The sequence below is a fragment of the Microtus oregoni genome, unplaced genomic scaffold (assembly GCF_018167655.1).
Source record: "Microtus oregoni isolate MIOR12 unplaced genomic scaffold, Mior012 000042F_ref0000377, whole genome shotgun sequence".
NCBI classification, from domain to species: domain Eukaryota; kingdom Metazoa; phylum Chordata; class Mammalia; order Rodentia; family Cricetidae; genus Microtus; species Microtus oregoni.
In genome coordinates this window covers 3,017,045-3,040,759 of record NW_024543209.1, presented here as the reverse complement: position 1 = coordinate 3,040,759, position 23,715 = coordinate 3,017,045, and the positions used below count along the sequence as shown (strand labels likewise).

The 23,715-nt window shown below is 46.0% G+C and overlaps 1 protein-coding gene across 2 annotated transcripts; it reads left to right on the top strand.

The window, feature by feature from the left end:
• The first annotated feature begins 220 nt into the window (after positions 1–220).
• LOC121434159 (myosin regulatory light chain interacting protein) lies at positions 221–21,904 on the top strand. 2 transcript variants are annotated; one of them, XM_041633003.1, is made up of 7 exons: positions 221–525; positions 1,609–1,799; positions 13,711–13,896; positions 15,260–15,457; positions 15,964–16,128; positions 17,913–18,333; positions 20,321–21,904. In XM_041633003.1, the coding sequence occupies exons 1-7, from the start codon at positions 439–441 to the stop codon at positions 20,408–20,410; spliced, it is 1,338 nt and encodes a 445-aa protein (XP_041488937.1). In that variant the 5' UTR covers positions 221–438; the 3' UTR covers positions 20,411–21,904. The 2 variants fall into 2 exon arrangements, with proteins under 2 accessions (XP_041488937.1, XP_041488938.1); XM_041633004.1 differs by lacking the exon at positions 13,711–13,896.
• The last annotated feature ends 1,811 nt before the right edge of the window (positions 21,905–23,715 follow it).

Here is a 23,715-nt window from a genome sequence, read left to right as displayed (position 1 = left end):
CGGCAGAGGCAGTGAGCGTGCAGGGATGGGGGTAGGGGTTCCCACCACCCGCAGCTCTACAGGCGGTGCCGGAAGGCGGGGCTGAAGACTATCGGATCTGCGTATTGGCTGACGGGACTAAGGAGGAGGGGTAAGTGCGTCGTGATTGGCGGAGGCCGGTGCCGGAGGGGGGCGGGGCCTCTATAAAAGACGCGTGCCTTTCTCGGCTCAAGCAGTCGGGCTGTCCGAGCGGCGCGGCCGTGGAGCACCCAGAAACTGGCGATCAGGGGGGGCGGCGGGGACGCGAGCAGCGGCTGCGTGGGGTGCAGGGCAGGCGGCCGCACCGCTTCACCTTCTTCGCGGAGCCCGGTGCTGACTTAGAGCGACTGCAGTGAGGCGACAGCCCCGGCGAACACCCGAGAAGAAGCGGCCGTGGCGGCGGTGGCGGCGGCCCCAGCCATGCTGTGCTATGTGACGAGGCCGGACGCAGTGCTGATGGAAGTGGAGGTGGAAGCAAAAGCCAACGGCGAGGACTGTCTCAACCAGGTGAGGGCGACGCTTAGAAAGGGGGTTCCCACTTGTCCTCGGGAAGCCTGGGGCCTCGGGGCTGATCCTCAGGAGCCGGGCGATGTTGCAGCAGCGGCCCGTGGAGCGCGCGTCCGGGACGCCAGGCTCCAGCCTTCTCCTCCCCGCGGGCGGCGGGGATGGGGGGCGTAGAAGACACGTCTGTGGGGGCATCCCGGGCCTGAAAACCAGGACACTGCCGGGCGCTGCAACCCTGTCTCTTACCATGGCACTTTTTTCTAAAGAAGGTGGCCCGGCACACCTGCCGCAGGTGTGTGCGTGATGCCGCCCGTGGGGGGCCTTTTTAAAGCCCAGCAGCGCCACCGGCGTCCCGGTGGGGGGCGGGGGGATGAGGTGACTGCAGACAGCCGCGGTGCCCGGGGTTCCCTAGCTGACCAGGTGGGTCCATGTCTCAAGCCACTTCTCCGAAGGAGAGTTCACCTGACACTTGGGCTTGCTGGGGATCCAAAGTATCCTGGGTAATTTGCGGGGAATGGTTCTGGCAGTCTCCCGCTTGGAGTCTTTACACGTGCGTTCTTTAGCGTGACTAAGGCTCGGAACAGTATTTACATGGTGGATATGGAAGACGCATTGAACCCCTTGAAACACTGTGCCTTCGGGACCTGTAGACCTGAGCTGATTGGAAAGCCACTTGTGAAGCTTAGCTGACACTTGTGGCATGCTTCCTCAATGTGTTTGTGTTTTTGGAATCCAGATGGTTAAAACTGTCCAGATAGTACGCTGCCAGATCAGCTGTGCAGATGGTGCTGGCAGAGGGAATTCCAGCGACTGGAGCAAGAAATAAAAGCCCCCTGGGTTCTTCCTTCTCAGCCTTTTGGGAAGTCTATTTTGGGGTTCCTTTCCTTGTGCAATTGGCCATACCATAGAAGGCCCATTCCCAAGCAAGGCCGAGCTTCCTTTGGTTTGGGCATCGCTGGTTCCTTAAAAAATTGTTTTCCCATTCTACCACTGGAATTATAACAAGGTCAGAGTAGGTGGCTGCCCTTCACTCAGATGGAGCCCTTGACTTTGCATTGCTTATACCCGCTGCCTTTTTGTTTTTAGGTGTGCAGGCGGTTGGGCATCATAGAAGTTGATTATTTTGGATTGCAGTTCACCGGCAGCAAAGGTGAAAGCTTATGGCTGAATCTGAGAAACCGGATCTCCCAGCAGATGGACGGGCTGGCACCTTACCGGCTCAAACTGAGAGTCAAGTTCTTTGTGGAACCCCATCTCATCTTACAGGAGCAGACAAGGTAAAGTGAGGCGGAAAGAAACCAATGTCAAGTACACTTCTGATTCCCTAGAAGGCTGTTGTGCCCTCCCAGTGATGTTCCCGGGGCAAGTTTGACTTCTGCACAGGAAGTTCAGGAAAAAACTTAAATTTGTTTTGCAAGTTGGCCTGGGTTTTCCAACTCTTGTTTTAGTTTTTCTGGTCTCTGTAATATTGATGGGAGAGCAGGGTTGACTTCTTAGAAACAAAAAGACCTCCCCCCCCCACACCCTACACACCACACACACACACACACACACACACACACACAGACTTCCTGACAGCAATGTCTAATGCCCGCTAGTAACCCCGCCTCGGCAGTGTTACTACAGGTCATTGTCGGCTGTTCTAACCGAAAGCAGGAAACCGTTCCTCTTGAGTTACTTAAACTTGGTCAATCTTCAGCCTAGTGTCAGGTTACAGTGTGTAGCCGGAATGTTCTGTCTAGCCTCCCGCAGATTTTAAAACTATTTTAAGTTTCACGAAAACTTAATGAAAGGACTCTTTGAAGGCCACTGTAACCGAATTCCAGCCTACAGATATATTAAACATGATTGTTGGGCATTAGACTTTTTTCCCTCCTTGTTAAAGTAAGGGCCACCAGCCTTGGTAGACAACTGAAGCGTGTGGTCTCCTCCAAATGACCAAAAAAAAAAAAAAAAAGTGTTTCCCTCTGGACTGGCTGTAATAATTTTCTCAAAGATGAACCCCAATAGGAAAGTAATGTTTAATATTTATTACTGAAATGCAAGAGACTTACAGTGGCATGTTGAAAAAAGGAAAATGATTGCTTTGAAAACCACAGCAAACTTTGGATCTCAGCACTGATGTTTTCTATCCTCCCGTGGTTTGGAAGAGTGCCATGCATGTGAAAAATGCGGCCCTATAGATTTCAGCTCATAATCGGGACCAGGACCCTCAGAGAGGCTTTGCCATCCCGCGTTTTGTGTTTACCAAGCAAATGGTGGAAACATTTTAAAATACCGTTCGCTCGAATTTGAACTGCACCCTTCACCTGGCTGAGGCACCGTAAAGGTCTAGAGCCTTGTTTATGGAGGGAACTGGCAGAATGAATCCTGAGTGTTTCTGAAAATACCTCACAAATGTTCGTGTGATGGCATGCTTAGAGATGCTGAGCTGTCTCTGTTAGTCACAAGAGGCTGTATCTTTTTTAAACTTTTACTCCGTCTGTACATGTGTGTGCGTATACATGTGTGTGCATGCCTGTGCATGCACGCACACCTATACGCCTGTGGAGGTGAAGGACCAACTTTCAGGTATTGGTTCTCTCTTTCCACTATGTGGGTCCCAGAGATTGTACGATTGTACTCTGAGCCATCTCATTGGCCGGTATCTTTTTTTTTTTTTTTTTTTTTTTGGTACTATGATTTCGGGGACTTCCAGGTGCACCCAAATTCTAGTGATACAAATCTATTTTTGAAATCAATCAAAATTTGGAAAAGCAAATACTTCCTTTAAATCGTGGAAGGATAATAGCATAATAAATTTATGCTGAGAATGTGTTCATGCTTTATGATGATAGATAGTCTCTACCTATGCTCTCCTGTAATTGGTCAATACCTGTTATCAAATCTACTTTATTCATATAAGAAAGAGACGTTTATGAATTAGTATTTGAATCAATGGCCTACATTGTTTGATTTTTTTTCATTATTGACTCGGTTGTCTTTGACTCTTGGGATTTATAGCAAATGGCACTCAAAGAATGTACCTTCCTCATTCAGTTAGGTAATTTCAATTGATTTTCATCCCTTTTAGAAATCCTATAGAATGGTAAGTGTAAGCTGGGCCTGGTAGCAGGCCTGTAATCCCAGACGCCTGGGAGACAGAGAAGCAAAGATGAGGAGGTCTGCTGTGCATGGGCTACAGCATGGGTTCGAGTCTAGTCTGGGGAACTTAGTGAAACACCATGTCAGCATGAAAGAAAAAATGACAGTTGAGAACAGAGCTCAGCGGTTGAGTGCTTACCTGACCTACCCAAAGCCTCAGTTTGGAGTAAAGAAAGCGGGCACACGGAGGGTGGTGTCATATAAACCTTTGAGTGGTTTTATTATGTTGGTGAATGCCACATAGTTTTATATCAGAAATATAAAACTTTTAAGAAAATGCTTCACGTTGATGACCAGTCTGCTTTAATAGCTTCATAAAGTAATACCTAATTTGCATTTGTACCCTTTAGTCAGGAGGTCAGAAGTTGTGCTAGGTCCAATTTAATTTTTTTTAATTATTTATTTATTTTAAGTGTATGCGTGTTTTGCTTACATGTGTGCCTGTGCACCACTCGGTGCTTGAGGAGGTAGACGAGGGCATTGGATCCCCTGAGACTGGAATTATACAAGGTTGTGATCCACCATGTAAGTGCTGGGAATCGAACCTGGGTCCTCTGAAAGAGCAGCAAGTCCTCTTAACCACTGAGGCATCTCTCCAGCCCCCTACAATTAACATTTTTTAAATCATGGTACTAAAGAGCAAAACCACTTTTCTTCAATGTGATATTAGCAAAAACAAACAAACAAAAAGCCTGTTGACAAACTTTTTGATGTCCTGTGATTTGTTATAAAATATTTATGCTAAACGCCATGATTCTTCTGCAGATCTGTTTGTATAGTGAGGGAACACAGCTTTGAGAACTCAGTTGTAAGAGATGGCTTTCCTGAGGCAAGCCATGAGGGTGCCTTTAGTGTACTGAGGGGCTCTGGACGCTTCATTAAAAGGAAATAGCTGGGCAGAGCTGCCCTCTGCAGATCACTAAGCAGTGTGCTTGGAGTAGAGCAGGTTTAATGTGGACGGGATATTAATATGTAGTACCTAGCATCAGACCACACAGACTGCTGAGAAGGATGCAGGCAGGAAGGCCTCGGTACCATTGGGGGACCCTGGGATCTAGGAAGAAGCCATTTCTCTGAAGAGGAGTGCAGGCTTGGTTCAAATGCTATCTTAGGTGGATCCAGCGAATCTGGTCTTAGACTTAATTGTAGATTTGGTGACCCTACCCAGATTATTCCATTTGCTCTTGAATAGGAGGCCTCAATAGAAGGAGTCTTGTTCAGCTGGCTGGCATGTTTACAGATGGAGACAACAGGTATTTTTAGCAGATGTTTGCCACGCTGTGGATTGAAATGAAAAGGGAAACAAATTAATGTGCTCTGGAAATAAATCTGAAATAGTAATCATCTAAGAAACTCCTGCCTTTCCGGGACTCTCAGTTCTTCATAATGAATTTTGCCAGCACTTTCAAAACTGGAGGTTAGGGAAGTAAGTGCACAGTTCATTTCCACAGTGGTGATTCTACCATTGTACCTTTCCCTGCTGGCAGGGTCTTGGCCACATTTTCAGAGCTCTGTGGTATCCGTTTAGAACAGTCCAGTTAGCCAATATCTGGATTACACACACACACACACACACACCTTAGAAAACAGCCCCAGCACAAAAACACCATGAGTGTTGATCTGAATGTTCAGAGAAATGCTGTCGTCTTGGGCATGACATTTCCTCAAGATTTCCGAGTTAGGGCTGCAAGGATTAAATCCCACCCCGATTCCTAACCTCGGCATTGTCACTTCTCTCTAGAATGCTTTCTCTAGCACTGCCTGGGCGGCTGCATTCTCTCAAGATATCACCCGTCTTTCTTTTAGAGCATTAATGTGCTTCTCACACTACAGCAACTTCTGTTCATTGTCAGTTCCTCAAGAAATGCAAATGCCGTCAAGATTGACGAGTACCGTGTCCAGGCTCTATCGAGTGCACACTGTGTAAATATCTTGTTAATCAATAAAGTAGGACGTTACAAATGTGTACCTGGAGATGGCTCAGTGGCCTGGAACACTGGCTGCTTTTGCAAAGGATCCAGTTTGAGTCCCAGCGTCCGCATGGTGGCTCACAACCACCTATAGAGCCCAATTTCCAGGGATCCACCTCCCTCTTCTGGCTCTGAGGGCACCAGACATGCGTGTGGTGCATGTACATACATAAATGAAGGCAAAACACTCATTTATATAAAATTTAAAAAAAATGAAATCTCAAAACAAAACAAAAAAAGCTCACCGAGCCAAAGTCACAAAGTCAATGCAAACATGATATGGTCATTTCAAGCCAATTCAGGACCAGCCAGACTGAGCCTAGCGAGGGTCTGCCTGTAAGTCATGTTCAAAGTCTTAGCGTTGTCAGTGTTGGTAAAGGTTGCTTCCATAATTTACCTCTCATGATTAAGGGTGAGTGCATTCTATGTGATGTTGCAACTGCAGCCAGTGTGTCTATTATGAAGGTTCATGTATCTATTATAAAGTTCATTTATGTTCTTTATACTATACATGGGATGGCAGAATCAGCCTCCCCTCCCACCTCTGCCTTTCCTCTGTCTCCCTCTTTCTCTCCTCCACTCCCTTCTCTGTTTTTTCTTGCCAAAATATAAAATAGGACCCACAAAAGTTAAGCAAACAAACTAAAAACTAAAAGCATGCATATATGTTACTTCCAAAGAAATTATAAATTGAATTTCTGAATCCTACTTAAAGTTTTTCTTTTTGTCAAAACTAAAGGGTATTTATTTGCATTGCTGTGTGGTGTTTAATTTCAGACAAGAAACTCTCATTTGGGCATCTTCAGCCCATACATTTATATGAAGCATTCAAAGGGCATTTAAAAAATGATATTTCATGTATTCATTTTGTGTGGGGGAGTATGTTTAACATATGTGATGTGTGTATGTATGTGAGTGTGCAGGCACACGCTCATGCATGTGTGTGCAGAGGCCAGAGATTGGTAGCTTGCCCACACAGGCCCTATTTCCATGGGTGAGGACGTTCTATGGAAGTGTGGGTTTTGTGCTTTTAAGGCACAGGATTCTGCTGGCACAGGCTGTGGTCTTTCCCTGTGGCTGTCCTCATAGTTCCCTCAACTGCTTTAGGGTTCAAGGAGGAACATCGTTCAGAGTGCTTCCATTTGGGGCTTGAAAAAGATCTCCTTAAGCCCACGTAGGGACCTAACTTAGTAACTTTATAATAATCATTGGCCCCTGACAGGTTTTGACTGTGAGCCCTCCATGAAGTAGGCCTGATGGTTTGATATGGCTGGATCTGTTAGTACACTGGCACTCTGAACCTGAACCCTAAGGTTATTTTCTCAACCTCCTAAAAGTTTCAAACATGGAGGAAAGTTGAGGATTTTTGTCATGAACACCCACATAGACACCCCCCATCCTACTATTAAGTTTAATGTGCCTACTTTATTATACAGTTAATCATTTATCAGTCCCTCCAACCATCCATACATTTTTCAACATGTCACGTCTAAGTACCCTTCCTTCTAAAGACTTCAGTGTGCTTATCACCAAGCAGAACTTACAGCTTACATTTGGTTCTTTTTTTCTTTCTAGTTAAAATTTACATGGGATAAAACATATAAATCCCACTTATATCTCTTAGCGAGAATCGGTGGGTACATGAAGAGCACTAGCATTATCCATCACCTTAGGAAGTCCCTGTCTTTCCGCACTCAGCCCACACTGCCCATCTTCACCCACTGACGGCCTTGGCACTACTGAGGTTTTCCATCTTTGATGGGTTGTCCCTGCCTGTTCAGCTTCACTCAGGGCAAATCATCCAGTAGGTTCTGCTCAGTACCTGCCGCCTTTTCATCCACCGTGAATCTTGTTGAGGTCCTTTCCTACTGCTGTCTGTATCTGAGCGGTTTTCTTTAGTCATTTGTTCCATTTTCTTCTTGTCTCGCTTTGTTTTATGCTGGGGGGTTGAACGGGGCCTTGAACATTCGACGTCAGTCCTCTGATCTAAATACCAGCCTGCTTGTTTCTTCCCACTGCTGGCTAGTACTCCGTCCTCTTTGTTGATCCAGTCCTACTGATGAGCGCCTGTTTCTATGAATAAAGCTGCTATGAACATCCTAATACAAGCTTTTTGTTTTCTTGTAGACACATGTGTTTTCATTTTCCTTGAGTAAATACCCAAGAATACAATAGCCGGGGCAGGGGATGATTGTTTAGTTGTGTAAGTTACTGCCAGGCCTTTCCCCACAGCATATGCACTGTTCCGAACTCCTACTCTCACAAAGCATGTAAGAAAACCCAATGTCTCCGCATCCCTGCCAGCCTTCTGGTGGATGCATAGTTGTAGAGCGTTGTGGTTTTAATTTGCATTTCTCTGATGATTTACGATGTCTGTCAGATTTTCATGTGCTCGCTGGCTTCTGCATCTCCTTTGCTGAAATGTCCAAGGCCCCCATTTTGATCCTTTGCCTTTACTTCTGAGCTGTCCGCATTCCTTATGTATCCTAGATACCAATTCATTGTGAAATCGGAGTTTTATAAATATATGTTCCCCCTGTGGCTTGCCTGTTTTCCTCATGCCTTTTGATGTGTAGGAGTTTTTAATTTTGGTGAGGTCTAATTTATTCTTTTTTCCTTCTTTCTGGAACGTGTTCACGATGCTCTGAAAAGCCTTGTCTACCCCCCAGTCCTAAAGGTCCTCTTAGGTTTGGTTCTCAGGCCAGTATGATTTTAACGTTTACATGTAGGCCTATACTCCATCCTGAACTGATTTTATTTTATGAGACTGTTACAAGATTTGAAACAAAAAACCCTCACGGCAATTTCTGTTTCCATTTGGTCGTTTTTAAATATAACTTGGCAGTCGGAGTTTGGTTTAAAATAACCCTATGCGGTTAAGTGACTCACAGACAGAGATGGGATGTTTGATTGTAATGGGGTCTGCCTGGGGTGAATGGCAGTCCAGACACATGCATGCGCTTCAGGGGAAATTATGGTTCAGTATTGGCAACTGGGTTTTTGAAAATAACTAGGTAGCCATTTTTTTTCTAAAGAGATGCATTGGGTTCATTGCATTTTGAATATGAGGCTGAATCTAGCTATTTTACATTTGTTGTCAAAAGTTCTTCAAAACGCTGTAACCGGCAAGAATACCAGGAGGTGGTACCCAACAGTAACTGTCTTCCTTGCCTTCTGCTGCCTTGACATGATGCTGTGACCAAGGCAACTTATTAAAGAAAGGGATCTCACAGTTCTTACAATTCCATCGCCATCATGACAGTGGGCAGGCAGGTGTAGGGTTGTAGCTGTAGCTAAGAACTTACATCCTGATCCACAGGCAGGAAGGAGAGAGAGAGAGAGAGAGAGAGAGAGAGAGAGAGAGAGAGAGAGAGCTAACTGGGGATGGTATAGGCTTTTGAAACCTCAAAGCCCACACTCTCAAGTGATGCACCTCCTCCAGCAAGGCCACACCTCCTAATCCTTCCCAAACAGTTCTTCAGCTGGGGAACAAGCATTCAAACATAGGAAACTCTGGGGCCATTCTCATTCACCCATACAATAAACTTCTAATTGGCTTCTGGAAAGTTCTGTTGTGAGTACTAGAGAATTTTTCTGTGAGATGATCAGTGTTAGTACAAGAGAGTCCTCTGATCCATAAACCCTCAAGATAAATGGTCCCTGTTATTCCTTAACTCTGTGAAAATACATGGATTTTATTTTTTTAAAAAAATTAAACATCTCATTTTATGTGTATGAGTATTTGTATGTGTGTGTGTGTGTGTGTGTGTGTGTGTGTGTATGTATGTATGTGCACCACATGCATGCTTGGTGCCCACAGAGCCAAACCCTGGTTCTTTGCAAGAGCAACAAGAACTCTGGTGCCTGAGTCATCTCCTTAGCCCCTGAAAAGGCATGGATTTTAAAAAAGAAATTAGTGAAGAATTTTGAAGCAAAAATATATTAAGAGTAGGTGCTTCATGGTCATCAAGATGGCATGGTGGATAAAAGTGCTTGTCACCACCCTGATAGGAGTTCGGTCCCTGAGACTTGCATGGTGAAAGTAAAGAACTGACCCCTAAAGTTGCTCTTTGACCTCCCAAACGTACGGTGGCACTCACCCAAACATACACAGTAAGTGAATAAGTAAATGCAATTTTTAAAAGATTTTGGTTCCTTTTCAAAATTAAAATTGACATCTCAAGTTTTGCCCTGTTATGAAATTTTTATTTCTGCTTTGTGGATGGCTGCTTTGCTTCCGGGCGGGTCTGTATCTGTGCACCACATAAGGGCCATTGTCCACGGAGACTAGAAGATGGTATCCGATCTGCTGGGACTGGAGTATATGTGAATTTGTTTGTACCTATGATACAAACAGTTGACTTAGCTAGAATAATGCACCCTTGGCCCCACAATGTGGCTCATGTATTAGAAATACCCATATTCTCAGTAACTGGAGAAAATTTAAAAATTAATTTCCAAGTATAACCTCAGGAATACATAGAAAATGTAGTATGAGCTTGTATCCACAGGATGTGTTTAGACATTTGCTTAAGACATAGTAGGTATTTTTCAAAGCCTTTTGTGTGTGATATCATGTTGTAGTCTATAGGGAACAAGATCGGTTATCCACTTACAAGACATACTTTTAAAAAAGTGTTCTCTATAGGCCTGACTTCTTTGACTACCTCTGCTTGTTTTGCTACTAATTTGTAACCTTTGACCCCTTTCATTAAAAAGAGAAATGAAGTAATAGTGATGTGGCAGATAGTTAAGGTGAGCAGGTGGGAAGAATTCATCCTCACTCAGATCACTCAGATCCTGAGCCCTCACTGAATTCCCATTTGGAAACACATTTCTGGGCACTGCCACCCTCTTGGGGAGAGCGCACTGATAAGTCTTGTGATAGCTCATCAGACCTGGTGGCACTGGCCACCCCTGCTCCCTTACACTGATGCCTGGACCTTTGTCACCCAGAAGCCAATCTGTGGCTGGAGTTATTTTGATAAGATATGCTCTTTTCCTCCAAAGACAATGTGTTCCAACTAAAAAAAAAACAAAACAAAAAACAACAACTAAACAACTATCACACATGCCCATCCCATAACCCCAGTGTGGGGTGGGGCACAGAGACAGTGCATGGCAGATCTGTATTGACTTGAGATGAGAGGTGCCCATAAAGCCATGAAAACTGCAACATGCAGGAAGAGGTCTGCGAGACACCAAGGGGGAGGAGCACTTGTGCCCGCTGTGCCCTGAGCACAGTTCAGGCTCCACTGGCTGGAGAACACCAGCGTACCCCATCCCCCAGGCCTTTTGTTCCAGTTCCCTTCCACTCCCCGGGAAGGATGGGCATTGCTTTAGGCTCCTGGCCACCTGTTTACGTTGGGTTGCCGTTTCTTCGCTCTGCTTCTGGCAGCTGTCCCTCCAGAAGTAGGCGTAGAGAATTTGGAAAAAGAAATTGAATAAATTTGAAAAGTCGTCTTTGGCAGCTCTCCGTACTGTTTAATAAAGCAGGAAGCAGTTTCAAACTTTATGCTAGGAAAATAAGTCAAAAGAGACCTTTACATCCACAGTAATTAAATCACGAGGGCTGAGTTTGTGGTGCTAATCTTAAAATCTTTTGGCACATGGTTTCTTCTTGAATGTATGTATAGATTAGATTCAGACTGTAGGCTCCTGAAAACATACCCTCTGGTTGAATAGCAGAAGTACATCAGGATTCCATTTTCCCTGTGAGCAGCAGCAGGGCTTTGTGAGAATTTAGGCCTACTCCTCTGATATCATCTTCTGATATTTACTTATTATTTTTTCCCCTTTTGAGACCGGGTCACTGGGTAGACCACGCTGGCCTAAATTCACATAAATCTGCCTGCTTCTGCTTTGAGAGGGCTGGGACTGAAGGTGTGGGCTACCACATCAGCTAGCCACACAGCTATTTTAGAAGCAGTTGTTTTTCCTCTGGAAGTTCCTTAGCCCCAGCAGGGCCCCTTTCCCAGTTTAGCAGTTTGGAAGCAATGCCTTAAAGACTACCAGATGTCTGGGTTAGTCAAAGCTGTGTCTGTTCTCTTTGAACACCACTCTGCATTTTACAAAGTATGGAAGGAACTGAATTTAAGGGGGTCTCATTACTTTCAACGGTTATCATTACCGAATATGCAAAGATTGAATTGACTGTCTCTTAGTTAAGAAAGAGGAATTACTCTTGTCAGCCTGGTGGTTTGAGGTTCTCAGTGCAGTCCCTTACATCTGTCACCTCTCTTGTCCTAAGTCCTTGTCTTACCTTTCTCATCCTGGTCCCTTGAGTGGCAAACTCAGGTTGGAAGCTTGTGTCAAGGTCTGGGAAAGTGAGGAGCCAGCTCACGCAGGGTTCGGGGCCTCACCCATGGCTAGGTCCTTAGTGTACCTTTTCAGCACATGCAGAGGGGCTGCCACAAGTCAACAAAGAAAGTTAGAACTTCACATTCACCAACGACAAATTTTATAGCCTATCCTCTGTGGTGACTCAGATAACCTCTTAGGGATTTTGGACAATGGAAACAATGAATTTTCCCAGGAATTTCTGTGGCATGCATACCTTGTAGTAAATGTAGAATTTAAAGTTGCATTGCTTAGGGTAGGCTCAAACAGAGCAAAATTGAGATTGGAATATAAAATAAACACAGGCACGTGGTGCTTTCTGTGCGTTTCTGGAGCTCTCTGGTGTCAGAGGCAGTTAAGCCAGCACAGGTGCAGTTAGATAAAGAAACTCGAAGTTGTTACATAATGTGATTCAGAAATAGGTGGTCTGTACGGAAAGCAGACTAAAAGGTGACCAAGTTAGAGGACAGGAGAGGAGCCATTGCCATAAAGCTGGATCTTCCGAGTGGAGGGATGGGTGACTATCCAGAGCACAGAGATAGGAGGTGTGACTGGAAGCAGTCGGCCCGGGTTTCGGCCACCATCAGGCATCCCTGTGAAGGATTTTGAGCAGAAAGATGGGGTGTTCACTAGAAGCAGTTTGGATGGTGGGCTGGCAGAGTCTGGAGGGGAGAGGGACCCTGAGGTCACCAAAACTCTGGTCACTTCTAGGCTGTGAGTGGGACCAAGGAGGCCCAGATGGTCTGGAGAGCTCTGAGGTAGGGGCTGGAGAGAAGGCTCAGTGAGAACGGCTGGTCTAGCAAGCCTGGGGACCTGAGTTCAATCCCTGCAGCCCATAAAACCAATGCCAAGCATACCCTTGCCAGCTAGACTAGCCTAATGGGTTCTAACTAGGCCAGCAAGAGACCCTGCCAAAGGAGGTGGGTGGGATCTGAGGGCAACACCTGAGGTTGTCCTCTGTCTATAGTCTTCGACACGCTGAAGAGCATCTGGCTGGTGAAGGCTCTGCTAGGTGGGCTTTGGAGTAGGATTCTGAGGAATCAGGGTACATTCTTTTTTTACTGTCCCTGAAGATTAGAATCTATTGCAAGATAGGTTTCCTAGCTGAGTACAGTAGTTGTGTATGTGTATAATCTGCAGAGGCAAGAGGATCCAGAGTGAATGAGGCCAGCCTGAGCTACACAGTGAGTTTGAGGCCAGCCTGAGCTACACAGCGACCTTGAGGCCAGCCTGAGCTATTTGATTCCCCGTCTCAAAAAACCAAACCCAACAAACAGGAATATTGACTCTTAATGTTTCCTTTAAACCATTATAATGCTAACTTGTTCTGTTTCTATTACTTAAATTTTTTATGAGATTTTGTGTCCTGATTTGAAGAGGGAGCATGCAGTAGTGCACAGGTATAAGTCAGAAGACAATCCACAGGGAGTCTCCTTCCACTGTGTGGGCCCCAGGGATAGAACCCAGGTCCTCAGCCCTGGCCGCAAGCTCCCTCAGCTGCCGAGCCATCCCGCTGTACCTGTTCTCTTTGCTTAAAAAAAAGAAAGTACTTGGTTGTTTGGTTGTGAAATTGTAAAGCTAGTTGAGCTTGTGGTCCCCCCCATCTCTCCCCCCCCCCCCAAGCACTGGGTATAAAACCCCAGCATTCTCTCCCTGCGCCACACCCCAGTCCAGAAGGCTGACTGAGATACTGTTATCCCGAGCAAGCCCCAGTCATTTTCTCCTCCTTTTGCAGGCATATCTTCTTCTTGCATATTAGAGAATCCCTCCTGGCAGGTCACCTCCAGTGTTCCCCAGAGCAGGCAGTGGAGCTTAGCGCCCTTCTGGCCCAGACCAAATTCGGAGACTACAACCAGAACACTGCCAAGTACAACTACGAGGACCTGTGTGAGAAGGAGCTCTCCAGCGCCACCTTGAACAGGTGAGGCCACCGCCGGAGGCCAGCCGCGTGCTCTGGCTAGCCTGAGTGTTCACAGCCGCCGACTTGATAAGCATCAGGAAACTGGCCTGCTGGTGTTGTCACAGGATTTGTGAGATAGAGCTCAGGTTGCTGCCAGGTTTAACCACTTATTTTCAGAAGACTCGTGTGCCTTTTATTTGAGAAACTTACCAACACAAAACAGCCCACACAGATAAATGCCCTTATATGAAATTCCATAAATAACAAGGATCTCGAAAATGCCTGACCTTTTAAATATGCAAATCTCCTACAGTAAAAAATCTAACGTGTTTGTTGGTGTTTGCTTCATCCCAGCAAGAATTACAGCCTAAGTGGCCTAATTTAGGCGGCTTAGTTACCTGTTCCTGTGTACGCAACAAGCTAACCCCAGCTCAGCTTAAAACAACAGACATTATCTGAGAATGTGTGGGCAGGGAAACAGCTGTGGCCTGAGGACAAACCAAGCCCCAGAGGTCAGTCTCCTCTAAAAGCCCAGCTGAGTCCTGGTGACTCTTGGAGCTTCTTGGCCAGCCTCCTTCTCTTGCCACCTGACCTCAGGGCCCTTTCATGGTGTGGTAACTGGCTCACCTGATGTGAATGAGCCAAGAGTAAGAGAGAGGAGCCAGGAAAGAAGTCAGACCTTCACGACTCCGTCTCAGAAGTGAGTTTCATGCCAGGTCTTCCACCATTTTCTGTTCATTAGAAACCAGCCATTAATGCAGACCTTACTCTAGGGAAGGCTACACTGGGAGGTCAAATCTTCAAGGAGCACAGGAGAGAGACAGCCTGGCCACAACAGAGAATATAGATCTATGTTTTCTTCAGTTGCAAATAATCTCATCAGGCCCCTGTGCTGCTAGCCTATCAGGAAGCTCGTAAAGTCTGTGTAGATAAATATATGAGGGGATCTAACCTGCACATTTGTCTTGTGTGTATGTTAGAGGATTTTCCATAATTCTTTCAGTTTGCCAGTAATTCCTGCATGATAGGTTCTCAATATTTGTTGAGATCTTTTTTAAAAAGTGTGTGTGTGTGTGTGTGTGTGTGTGTGTAAGTGTAAGAAAGCTGGTGAGAGTGACTTCTTTCCTCCCATTTCATGTGTCCTAGAAATGAAATCCAATCCTTGAGCAAGCACCTCTACCCACTGAGCATCTCACTGGCCCCGTAGTTGCCATTCCAACAGTGTCTTGGGGTATTCTGCAGTAAAGGAGCTAGCAAGCACTATGGCATTTGGTGCCTTTGGGATCCACAAATGACCACTTCCCTCTAACCTGTCAGTGAAAACTCTGAGCTTTTGGAGTCAAGAGCTGCCCTGTCTAACTCTGCACCTTCGCCTGTTCCGCAGCATTGTTGCCAAGCATAAGGAGCTGGAGGGCATCAGCCAGGCGTCGGCAGAATACCAGGTTCTGCAGATTGTGTCAGCAATGGAGAATTATGGCATAGAGTGGCATGCTGTGAGGGACAGCGAAGGACAGAAACTCCTCATTGGGGTTGGACCCGAAGGCATCTCCATCTGTAAAGATGACTTTAGTCCAATTAACAGGTAACCCAAGTCTTCAGTACACACACACACACACACGCTCATAAGCATGCATATTATCTGTTGCTTTTCTCTGAAAGTAGAAAACGAACAGAAATTCTCCAGACATCTCTGTCAATAAAGTGACTCATTTTTTAATTTATTCATTAATTGCATTCAAGCCTTAGTGATTTAATTATTTCTTAAATGCTAACTTAAAGTACACTAGTGTGGCAGATTGATTATTTCTCATAGTGGCTCAGGCCATAAATAGCTGTGTCTGCTTCTGCACACACACACACACACATACACACACACACACACACACACACACACACCAAGGGCACCCCAACCCTTGTCTCCATGCCACACGCTTGCCCTGCGTCAGTGTAATCAGTTAGAATCATCACAGAACACCCCAGGCCGAGTGTCTGGTTCACTTCCGGTCAGGGGCAGCCCACAGAAGCATAGTCACGCCATGCTGCACTGTCCCTTCTGAGCTCGCTCACTCTTCTCCTCTTGCCTTTCAGGATAGCTTATCCTGTGGTGCAGATGGCTACCCAGTCAGGAAAGAACGTCTACCTGACCGTCACCAAGGAGTCTGGGAACAGCATCGTGCTCCTGTTTAAAATGATCAGCACCAGGGCAGCCAGTGGTCTCTACCGGGCCATCACCGAGACGCACGCATTCTACAGGCACGTACCACTGTGTGTCTCCCAAGTGTAGGGCAGAGCTTTAGTGTGTTTGGGTGACAGGCAGGTTGCTGTGAGTTCTTCCAGCCCTGAGTCTGTGAGTGCTTTACAGAATGAGAGAATGACTTCTCTGAGCCTTATATGCTATTCCAGTAGAGCCCTTGTCGCCGTAGAATGGTGTGCGCCTGTGCCTCACAGGCTCCTGCCTCTCGCACTCTATTTCCTTCCACAGCCACCTCCCAGCATAACCCCAGTGCCTGGGCCTGTTCTGCCACCGCTGCGTCCTTTCCCACAAGTGTGGCACAGGTCTTTCCCTGCTGAGAAAGTCCCCATCCTGAGCCCTCACACCTGACATACTCAAGATACTTTTTAAGTTTAATTTAATTTTACTTGGTGTTTTTGATGACAAAATCTCACCGTGTGTCCAAAGCCAACCTGGAATTCACTGTATACCGCAGGCTGGCCTCAACTGCAGTCCTCCAGTCTCGGCCTCCTGACGGCTCGGCTCGGCCTGCTGGCATCCAGCTAGTCACAGGTGGGGGGACGCCTGGCCATAGCGAAGGTTTTTAAACAGCATTCTAGAAGGGCCTTTCAAGCTGGGTTGTGATTAGGTTCATACTTATAAAAAAATTAAAGAGAAAAATGTAAGTTCATAGGAAACCTTCAAATTTTGTCATGTTAAAATAGGCTATGGAGCAGAACAGAAAATTGGGAGACATGTTTAATGTAAGGGCCAAGACTTCAAAGAACAAATGTCCTTTTGCTTCCACAAACTGCTGGATGGCAGCTCACAGCCCGGAGGAGCTGTGGCATCTCATCTCCATAGTTCATCTTTTCTTTTTGTTTTGTTTTTCGAGACAGGGTTTCTCTGGAACTAGCTCTGTAGACCAGGCTGGCCTCGAACTCACAGAGATCCGCCTGCCTCTGCCTCCCGAGCACTGGGATTACAGGCATGTGCCACCACCGCCTGGCTCTCATCTCCATTTTACAGGTGCTTCCTCGGAAGGACTTGGAGACCCTGAGAATCACAGTAGAACCATAGAAGACACTAAGCTTATAAGACGGAAAGAACTTAGACATGCACACAGGGGTATTAACTGTCTTAGTAAGGAATGTATTCAGTCCATAGAGTGCTTACCTAACATGCGTGAAGCTCCTCATGAACCTGGCACAGTGCATGTCTGTAATCCCGACAGCACTCAGGAGGTGGAGGCAGGAGGATCCACCCGACACTTCAAGTAGTCCTTGGCAACCTAATTCAAGGCCAGCCTGGGTCGCGTGAGACCTTGTCTCAAGGAGAAAAGAGCTGGGTGTGGTGGTACCTGCCTTTAAACGGCAGCTCTCAGAGACTGAGAGGTGGATCTCTGTGACCTAAAGGTCATCCTGGTCACTACTGCTGTAGTGAGATACTGTCTCAACAAAACAACCAACAACAACAATAATATTGATTATCTGCTAAGCCAGTCATGGTGGCACACAACTATAATCCCAGCAAGCAGAAGGGCCAGAAGTTTTAGGCCAGCCTGGGCTACTTTATCTAAAAAAGCAAATAAGTAAGTAAGGAGATAGATGGATGTCAGATAGAAAGATCATGGGTGGATGATAGTAGATAATTAATAGACAGATAAATAGAAGCTAGATTGAGAGATGAATGATAATAATGACAAGATAGTAGACTGAGCACCGCCTGTTGATACAGTTTCTATTGATAACAGTATCTGATAGTCTGAGTTCTGAAGCTTCCTGGGCTTTTCCATATTAAACCGGATGTTCGCTGCTACCTTCAGGTGCGACACCGTCACCAGCGCCGTCATGATGCAGTACAGCCGGGACTTGAAGGGTCACTTGGCGTCTCTATTCCTCAACGAAAACATTAACCTTGGGAAGAAGTATGTCTTTGATATTAAAAGAACATCCAAGGAGGTGTATGACCACGCCAGGAGGGCTCTGTACAACGCCGGGGTTGTGGACCTTGTCTCCCGGAGTGACCAGAGCCCCCCCAGCTCGCCCCTGAAGTCCTCTGACAGCAGCATGAGCTGCGGCAGCTGCGAGGGCCTCAGCTGCCAGCAGAGCCGAGTGCTGCAGGAGAAGCTGCGCAAGCTGAAGGAAGCCATGCTCTGCATGCTGTGCTGCGAGGAGGAGATCAACTCCACCTTCTGCCCCTGCGGCCACACTGTGTGCTGCAAGAGCTGCGCAGCCCAGCTGCAGGTAAGCGGTCACTTAGCCCGCCTGCCCGTCAAGAAGGGGAGGAAAGCGGCCATCTCCACCCCGAAGGGTCTCTGCGTCCGGTGACTACAGTATTGTGCCCTTTTAGAGACATGTGCTCAGCGCACTCTTGTCACCACGTGGCTTCGGAAATGAGGCCCAGACTGACAAAATAATGTATCTTGAAGCTAAACCAAGACCTAGAATCCAGGCCTGCCTCTTCCATTTTACATGGCCTCTGTTTTCTGATACCACCTAGTAGGAATGTATGTATTATTTGCCTAAAATTCTAGTTAAAAAATACATACGTTATTGTTAACAGTGACTTATTTACTCTATTTGTATATTTTATCCTTTTCTATACTTATATTTATTTGCGTGTGTGTGTGAGAGAGAGAGACAGAGACGAGACAGAGAGAGAGCACGCACATCCGTGGAGGTCAGAGGACAATTTGCAGGAGTCAATTCTTTCCTTCTACCTTATGTTGCTGGGAATCAAACTCGGTTTGTTAGGCTTGGTTGTAAGCATCTTTACCCTCTGAGCCGTCTCATCAGCCCATTAATTTCCTTTTATTACAGTTTATACTTTAGGGAATTCTGTTGGCCATTATCTGCTAGCAAGTCAAACTAACTTTCATACTTAAAAAAATAATAAAAGCAACTCTTATATAGCATATATCCTCTTTTGCATCTTACATTTCCTCTTATCATAAATTTTACTTTTGGTTTCACATCTCAGAAGTTTCTGCTAAATGTCCTTGTGGGTAAACCTAGCCCTGCCTGTCACCTAGTCCTTACAGGCTGCGGTGACAGAGCTACTGTTAGGATTGGACAGTGAGCTCAGGAGCCTGTGCTGTTAGGGGAAAGAAGGATTTCCCCTCTGATTCCTGGGCTTATCCATTCCTGCCCACCTAGTCTGACCCTGTGCCTATCTTCCCTTATGGCCAATGAAGGATGTGTGCTGGTCAAGAAGCCACCAGATACCTGTTACCCCTGGCTACAGGGCATCTGCCCACTGGTCTTGACCCCAAGAAACCTTAGCCAAGGCCTATCTAAGACATATCTCTAACATCGTGGCAGAGGTGCGTCCTATGTATGCAGGAAGGAAAGCTGAGTTAACAGAGGATTGGGGAACTGGCTGAGCCAATAAACTGCCTTCATTGCAAAGCACAGGGACCTGAATTCAGTCCCTAGAACCAGTGTAATTAAAAAGGTGGATGGGGGAGGGTGTGGTGAGAAAGGAACAATTGCAGGGGTTCTTAATCCTGGCGCTGGGGAAATGGATACAGGAGGACCCCTGGGGGTCACCTGCCAGCCAGCTCACCTTAATCAGTGTTCTTCATGCCAGTGAGAGACCCTGTCTCCAAAAAGAGGCAGAAAGCATACACACACAGTTGGCCAAAAAATGTAATTTTCTTTAGTGATAGTCTTTTCATAAAAGTCATTTTCAATCCTTGTAAAGTGTAAACATTCAAGCCTGCTACAGAGGAACTGAGAGCCTAGAAATCAAAATTGAAATGGCAGCTTATCTAGAAAACCGAGGGAGGTGGGTACCAAGGTTTGTCATGGGGAAATGGTCTGTACCCCGTCATTTGTATTTTAAATAAATGCTGATTGACCAGTAGCCAGGCAGGAAGTAGAAGTGGGACAACGAGAATTCTGGGAAGAGGAAAGTTGCAATATAAAGCTGTAACCTAGACACAGAAGAAGCCAGACAAAAAGCAAGCAAGATGTGACTGTCTTGCCAAAAACGGTACCAAGCTACGTGGCTAACACAGACAAGAATTATGGGCTAATGTAAGTTATAAGAGTTAATAAGAAGCCTGAGCTAGTAGGTGAACCAGTTTATGATTAATATAGTCTTCTGTGTGATTTCCTTGGGACTTAATGATTGTGGGAACCAGGCAGGACAGAAACCTCAGTCAATAAAGGTTGACCTCCCGGGCCCAGGTCTGTTAAACATTCTAACCAATGTTGACTTCTTTTCCAGTCATGTCCGGTCTGCAGATCACGTGTGGAGCATGTCCAGCATGTCTACCTGCCAACCCACACCAGTCTCCTCAATCTAACAGTCATCTAATGCGTCCTGTGATTACTGGACATGCCATGTCCCTACGAGCCAATCTGACTGTCATCTAATGTATCCTGCGCTTAGCGGGCATGCCAGGTCCCCGTGAGCTGCAGTATTGTAAACTATAAGAATATGAACCTTGTGAGGAAATATCTCACTCCCAACACCCATCTGCCATGAGACATTTCAGAAATGAAGAAGAAAAGCAAGAATGCAATCACTCCTCTTCTGTGAGTAGAAGCAAAGCCCCAGGGGCCACAGGAAGACCTCTGGGACGTAGATACATTCCTTCTTGGACTTTGGGTTTGTTTGTTTGTTTGTTTTAATGACCAAGTAAAAGAGTAGATACAATTGTCTTGTCAGTTAAGTGGCACCATAGCCCAACAGTGGGTACCTTTTAGGAAGTGATGTCATACGTCTCCTTAACTTCTCCCGAGGCAGCAGATTTTATAAGAGTTTTAAACTTTTCCTTGGTTCTTTTTGTACGGTCATGGAGCGCTGAACATTTGTAATAGGACATTTTTTTCTTAAAGAAATAGTCGTCGTTATAATGTCAGTTCTGTCTTTATAACTCGTTCAAGAACGACTGGGAAGCTAGCAGATTGAAAAGCAGTCCTGTAACTTCTCGAGGGCTGGCATGTTGTCGGGTTGGAACCGGTGTGGCTGAGCAGACAGATAACTCAATGTGGGTGACTTCTTGGCCCTTCTTTCCCATACCCCAAACCCCAGGCCTTTCGGGGGCTACCAATTTGGTTAAACGACTTTCAGGGCATAGTCATGCATTCACTGGGCTTTTGAGCTGGTGGACTATTTTGAGATTGGAAAGGGAAAGTTCGCAGATGACAGACAGACAGGGCGAGAGTGTTGGAGAGGCTCAGGCGCTTCCTCACTTCCCCTAAGCACTCACTCCAGCTGCACCCCTGGGTGTCGCCTTGCTTGAAGATCAAACCTTCTACAGCCTTACCATGGGTCTTTAGACAGCGTCCCTTCTCTGTGTGTTTTATTCCACTTCGTGCTTTCTTGTCAGTGCTTCCGTATTCTTTGTGCCGCCCCCGCCCTGCATCTTTCAGAGGCGGGCTTAGTGTGTTCTATTGCCATATTCTTGATCATCTTTCCACCCCCACTTGGGCATTTTGGAAGCTAGTGAGCTAGGGGGTTTTCTAGGCCGTCAGGAAACCTAGCTGACCTCATTGGGTGCAATACTAGCTAGTGAAAGCTAGAAACCTACACCGTCACTTTACCGAGATTTCTGCGTCTGCGTTTCATATTGCCTTAATGTAGCAACGATGTGTTTATGCATTTGTTTCTTTGCACAGACATTTTGTCAGATATTAAAACTCTACTTTTTTATGGCACATTAGCATATAAGCCTTTATTCCAAGAGGTATTTATTTTTTCACTTGTAAAAAAAAATAATGTTTCCACATTTAAAAAAAAAAAAACTCTGTTATATCCTAGAGGACTTCTGTCTTTTATATTCAGGATAATAAAGACTTTAAAGCAAACTGGGCCTTTGTGTTCTCATGGTCATTGTCATGTAAGACATTTTCCAGCTGAGTGAGCACTCACCTCAAGGTTGGCAAATTTGAAAATGTTCAGGAATTTGTCTTCTTCGGGAGGCTTTGCCCAGCCCTTCTCTCATCTGTGCTTTTGGACCTACAAGATTAGAAGGTAGGTGACAGTGATGCTGCAACACACAGCCGATGGAAAGGAAAAATGGGAGAGGGGGACATCAAGATGTTCACCAGGTCCAAGCGCTTGCTGCGCGAGCCTGATGACCTGGGTTCGATCCCCGGGACCCACATAAAGGTGGAAGGAGACATAGGCAAAATTGTCCTATGATGGCCACGTGTGTGGCTCACAGGGCTCAGTCAGAGCAGAAACAGTACTGTGATGTGCAGGGCGGCATTCCCACAGGACCCCTGCAGGCTATGCTGGGCCTTAGCTGCCTTCTGTGCTGCTGTGTGGTCATCTCTTCTGAAAATGCTTTGTGAGGAAGAGAATATTACAAAATATCTGCAACTGATACCTTTAAAATCGGGAGACAGTCCCAGGTATGCCTCCCACTGATTTCCAGGAATCGGTTCACTTATTCAGCGTATTATTAGACACCAACTAAGTTGTTTTAGAGCCCTGCAACTTTAAAAGACGAAAATAGTCAAAGACACAATTTAATCACATACCTAAAGCCCAAGACTATCAGACGCTTAGTGATTCCCAATGTCTGTGTCGTGCCTGCCGCACGCATGGGTGATTCTGTATGAAGTTATATATTGTTCAGGTTTTAAGCACGGCAGTCTCAGAATGATAGCTGGGATGGGTGGATGGTCAACAAAGAATCACATTGCTTGTACTCCATGGACCAGGGACTTCCTCAGCTCAGCAGCTAGCACGGCAATCCACGTATTATATTCTCGAGGAATAGAGGGTGAGGCACTGTTGAACATAGGAGACACTGATCTGCCTTTGCTTAGAGCCCAGGGTAAACCTGTTTCAGAAGAACCTTTGAGTAAGACTTTAACTCTGTAGTTGGGGAAAGACTATAGGACCCTTGCCAAGGCTACAGTGAAGCCGGTGGGGCTGGCCCATGCTCACATGTCAATGCAGCAGTGAGAACCTAGGCGCTGAGGGAAAGCGTGGCATGGAGAAGCTGTGAAAGGAACCTTGAGTTCCAGATTTGATTATCGACTCTTCTGCTGCCTTCAGAACCAAGAACTGGTGATTCAGGAAAGCTTGTATGACAACTTGGTTATCTATTGACATGAAAATAAGGAAAGTAGGGGGAAAAAGAAAATAAGGAAGTGGGGCTGGCAAGATGACCTGGGCAAAGACTGCTGAGGTGGAAGGAGAGGGGTGGAGAGATGGCTCCACAGTTTCAAGTACTGGCTGCTCTTGCAGAGGGCTTTGCGTTGATTCTCCACCCACATGGTGTGTAGTTCATTGCCATTTGAAACTACTGTTCTAGGGGTTCTGGTGGCCTCTTCCGATTTCTGCAGCCACCACATATGCATGTGAGATACCAACATACATGCAGCCAAACTCCCATACACATACATTTATTATTTTTTTTTTACAGGGAGGTGGATGGAGAGAACCAACTCCATAAATTTGCCCTCTGCCCTTCACATAACTCACTGTGACATGTACATGTACAAAGACACTACAAATAAGATTTTTTTTAAAGAGTAAGACAAAGTTGGGCAGTGGTAGCGCACGCCTTTAATCCCAGCACTTGGGAGGCAGAAGCAGGCAGATCTCTGTGAGTTCGAGGCCAGCCTGGTCTAGAAGAGCTAATTCCAGGACAGGAACCAAAA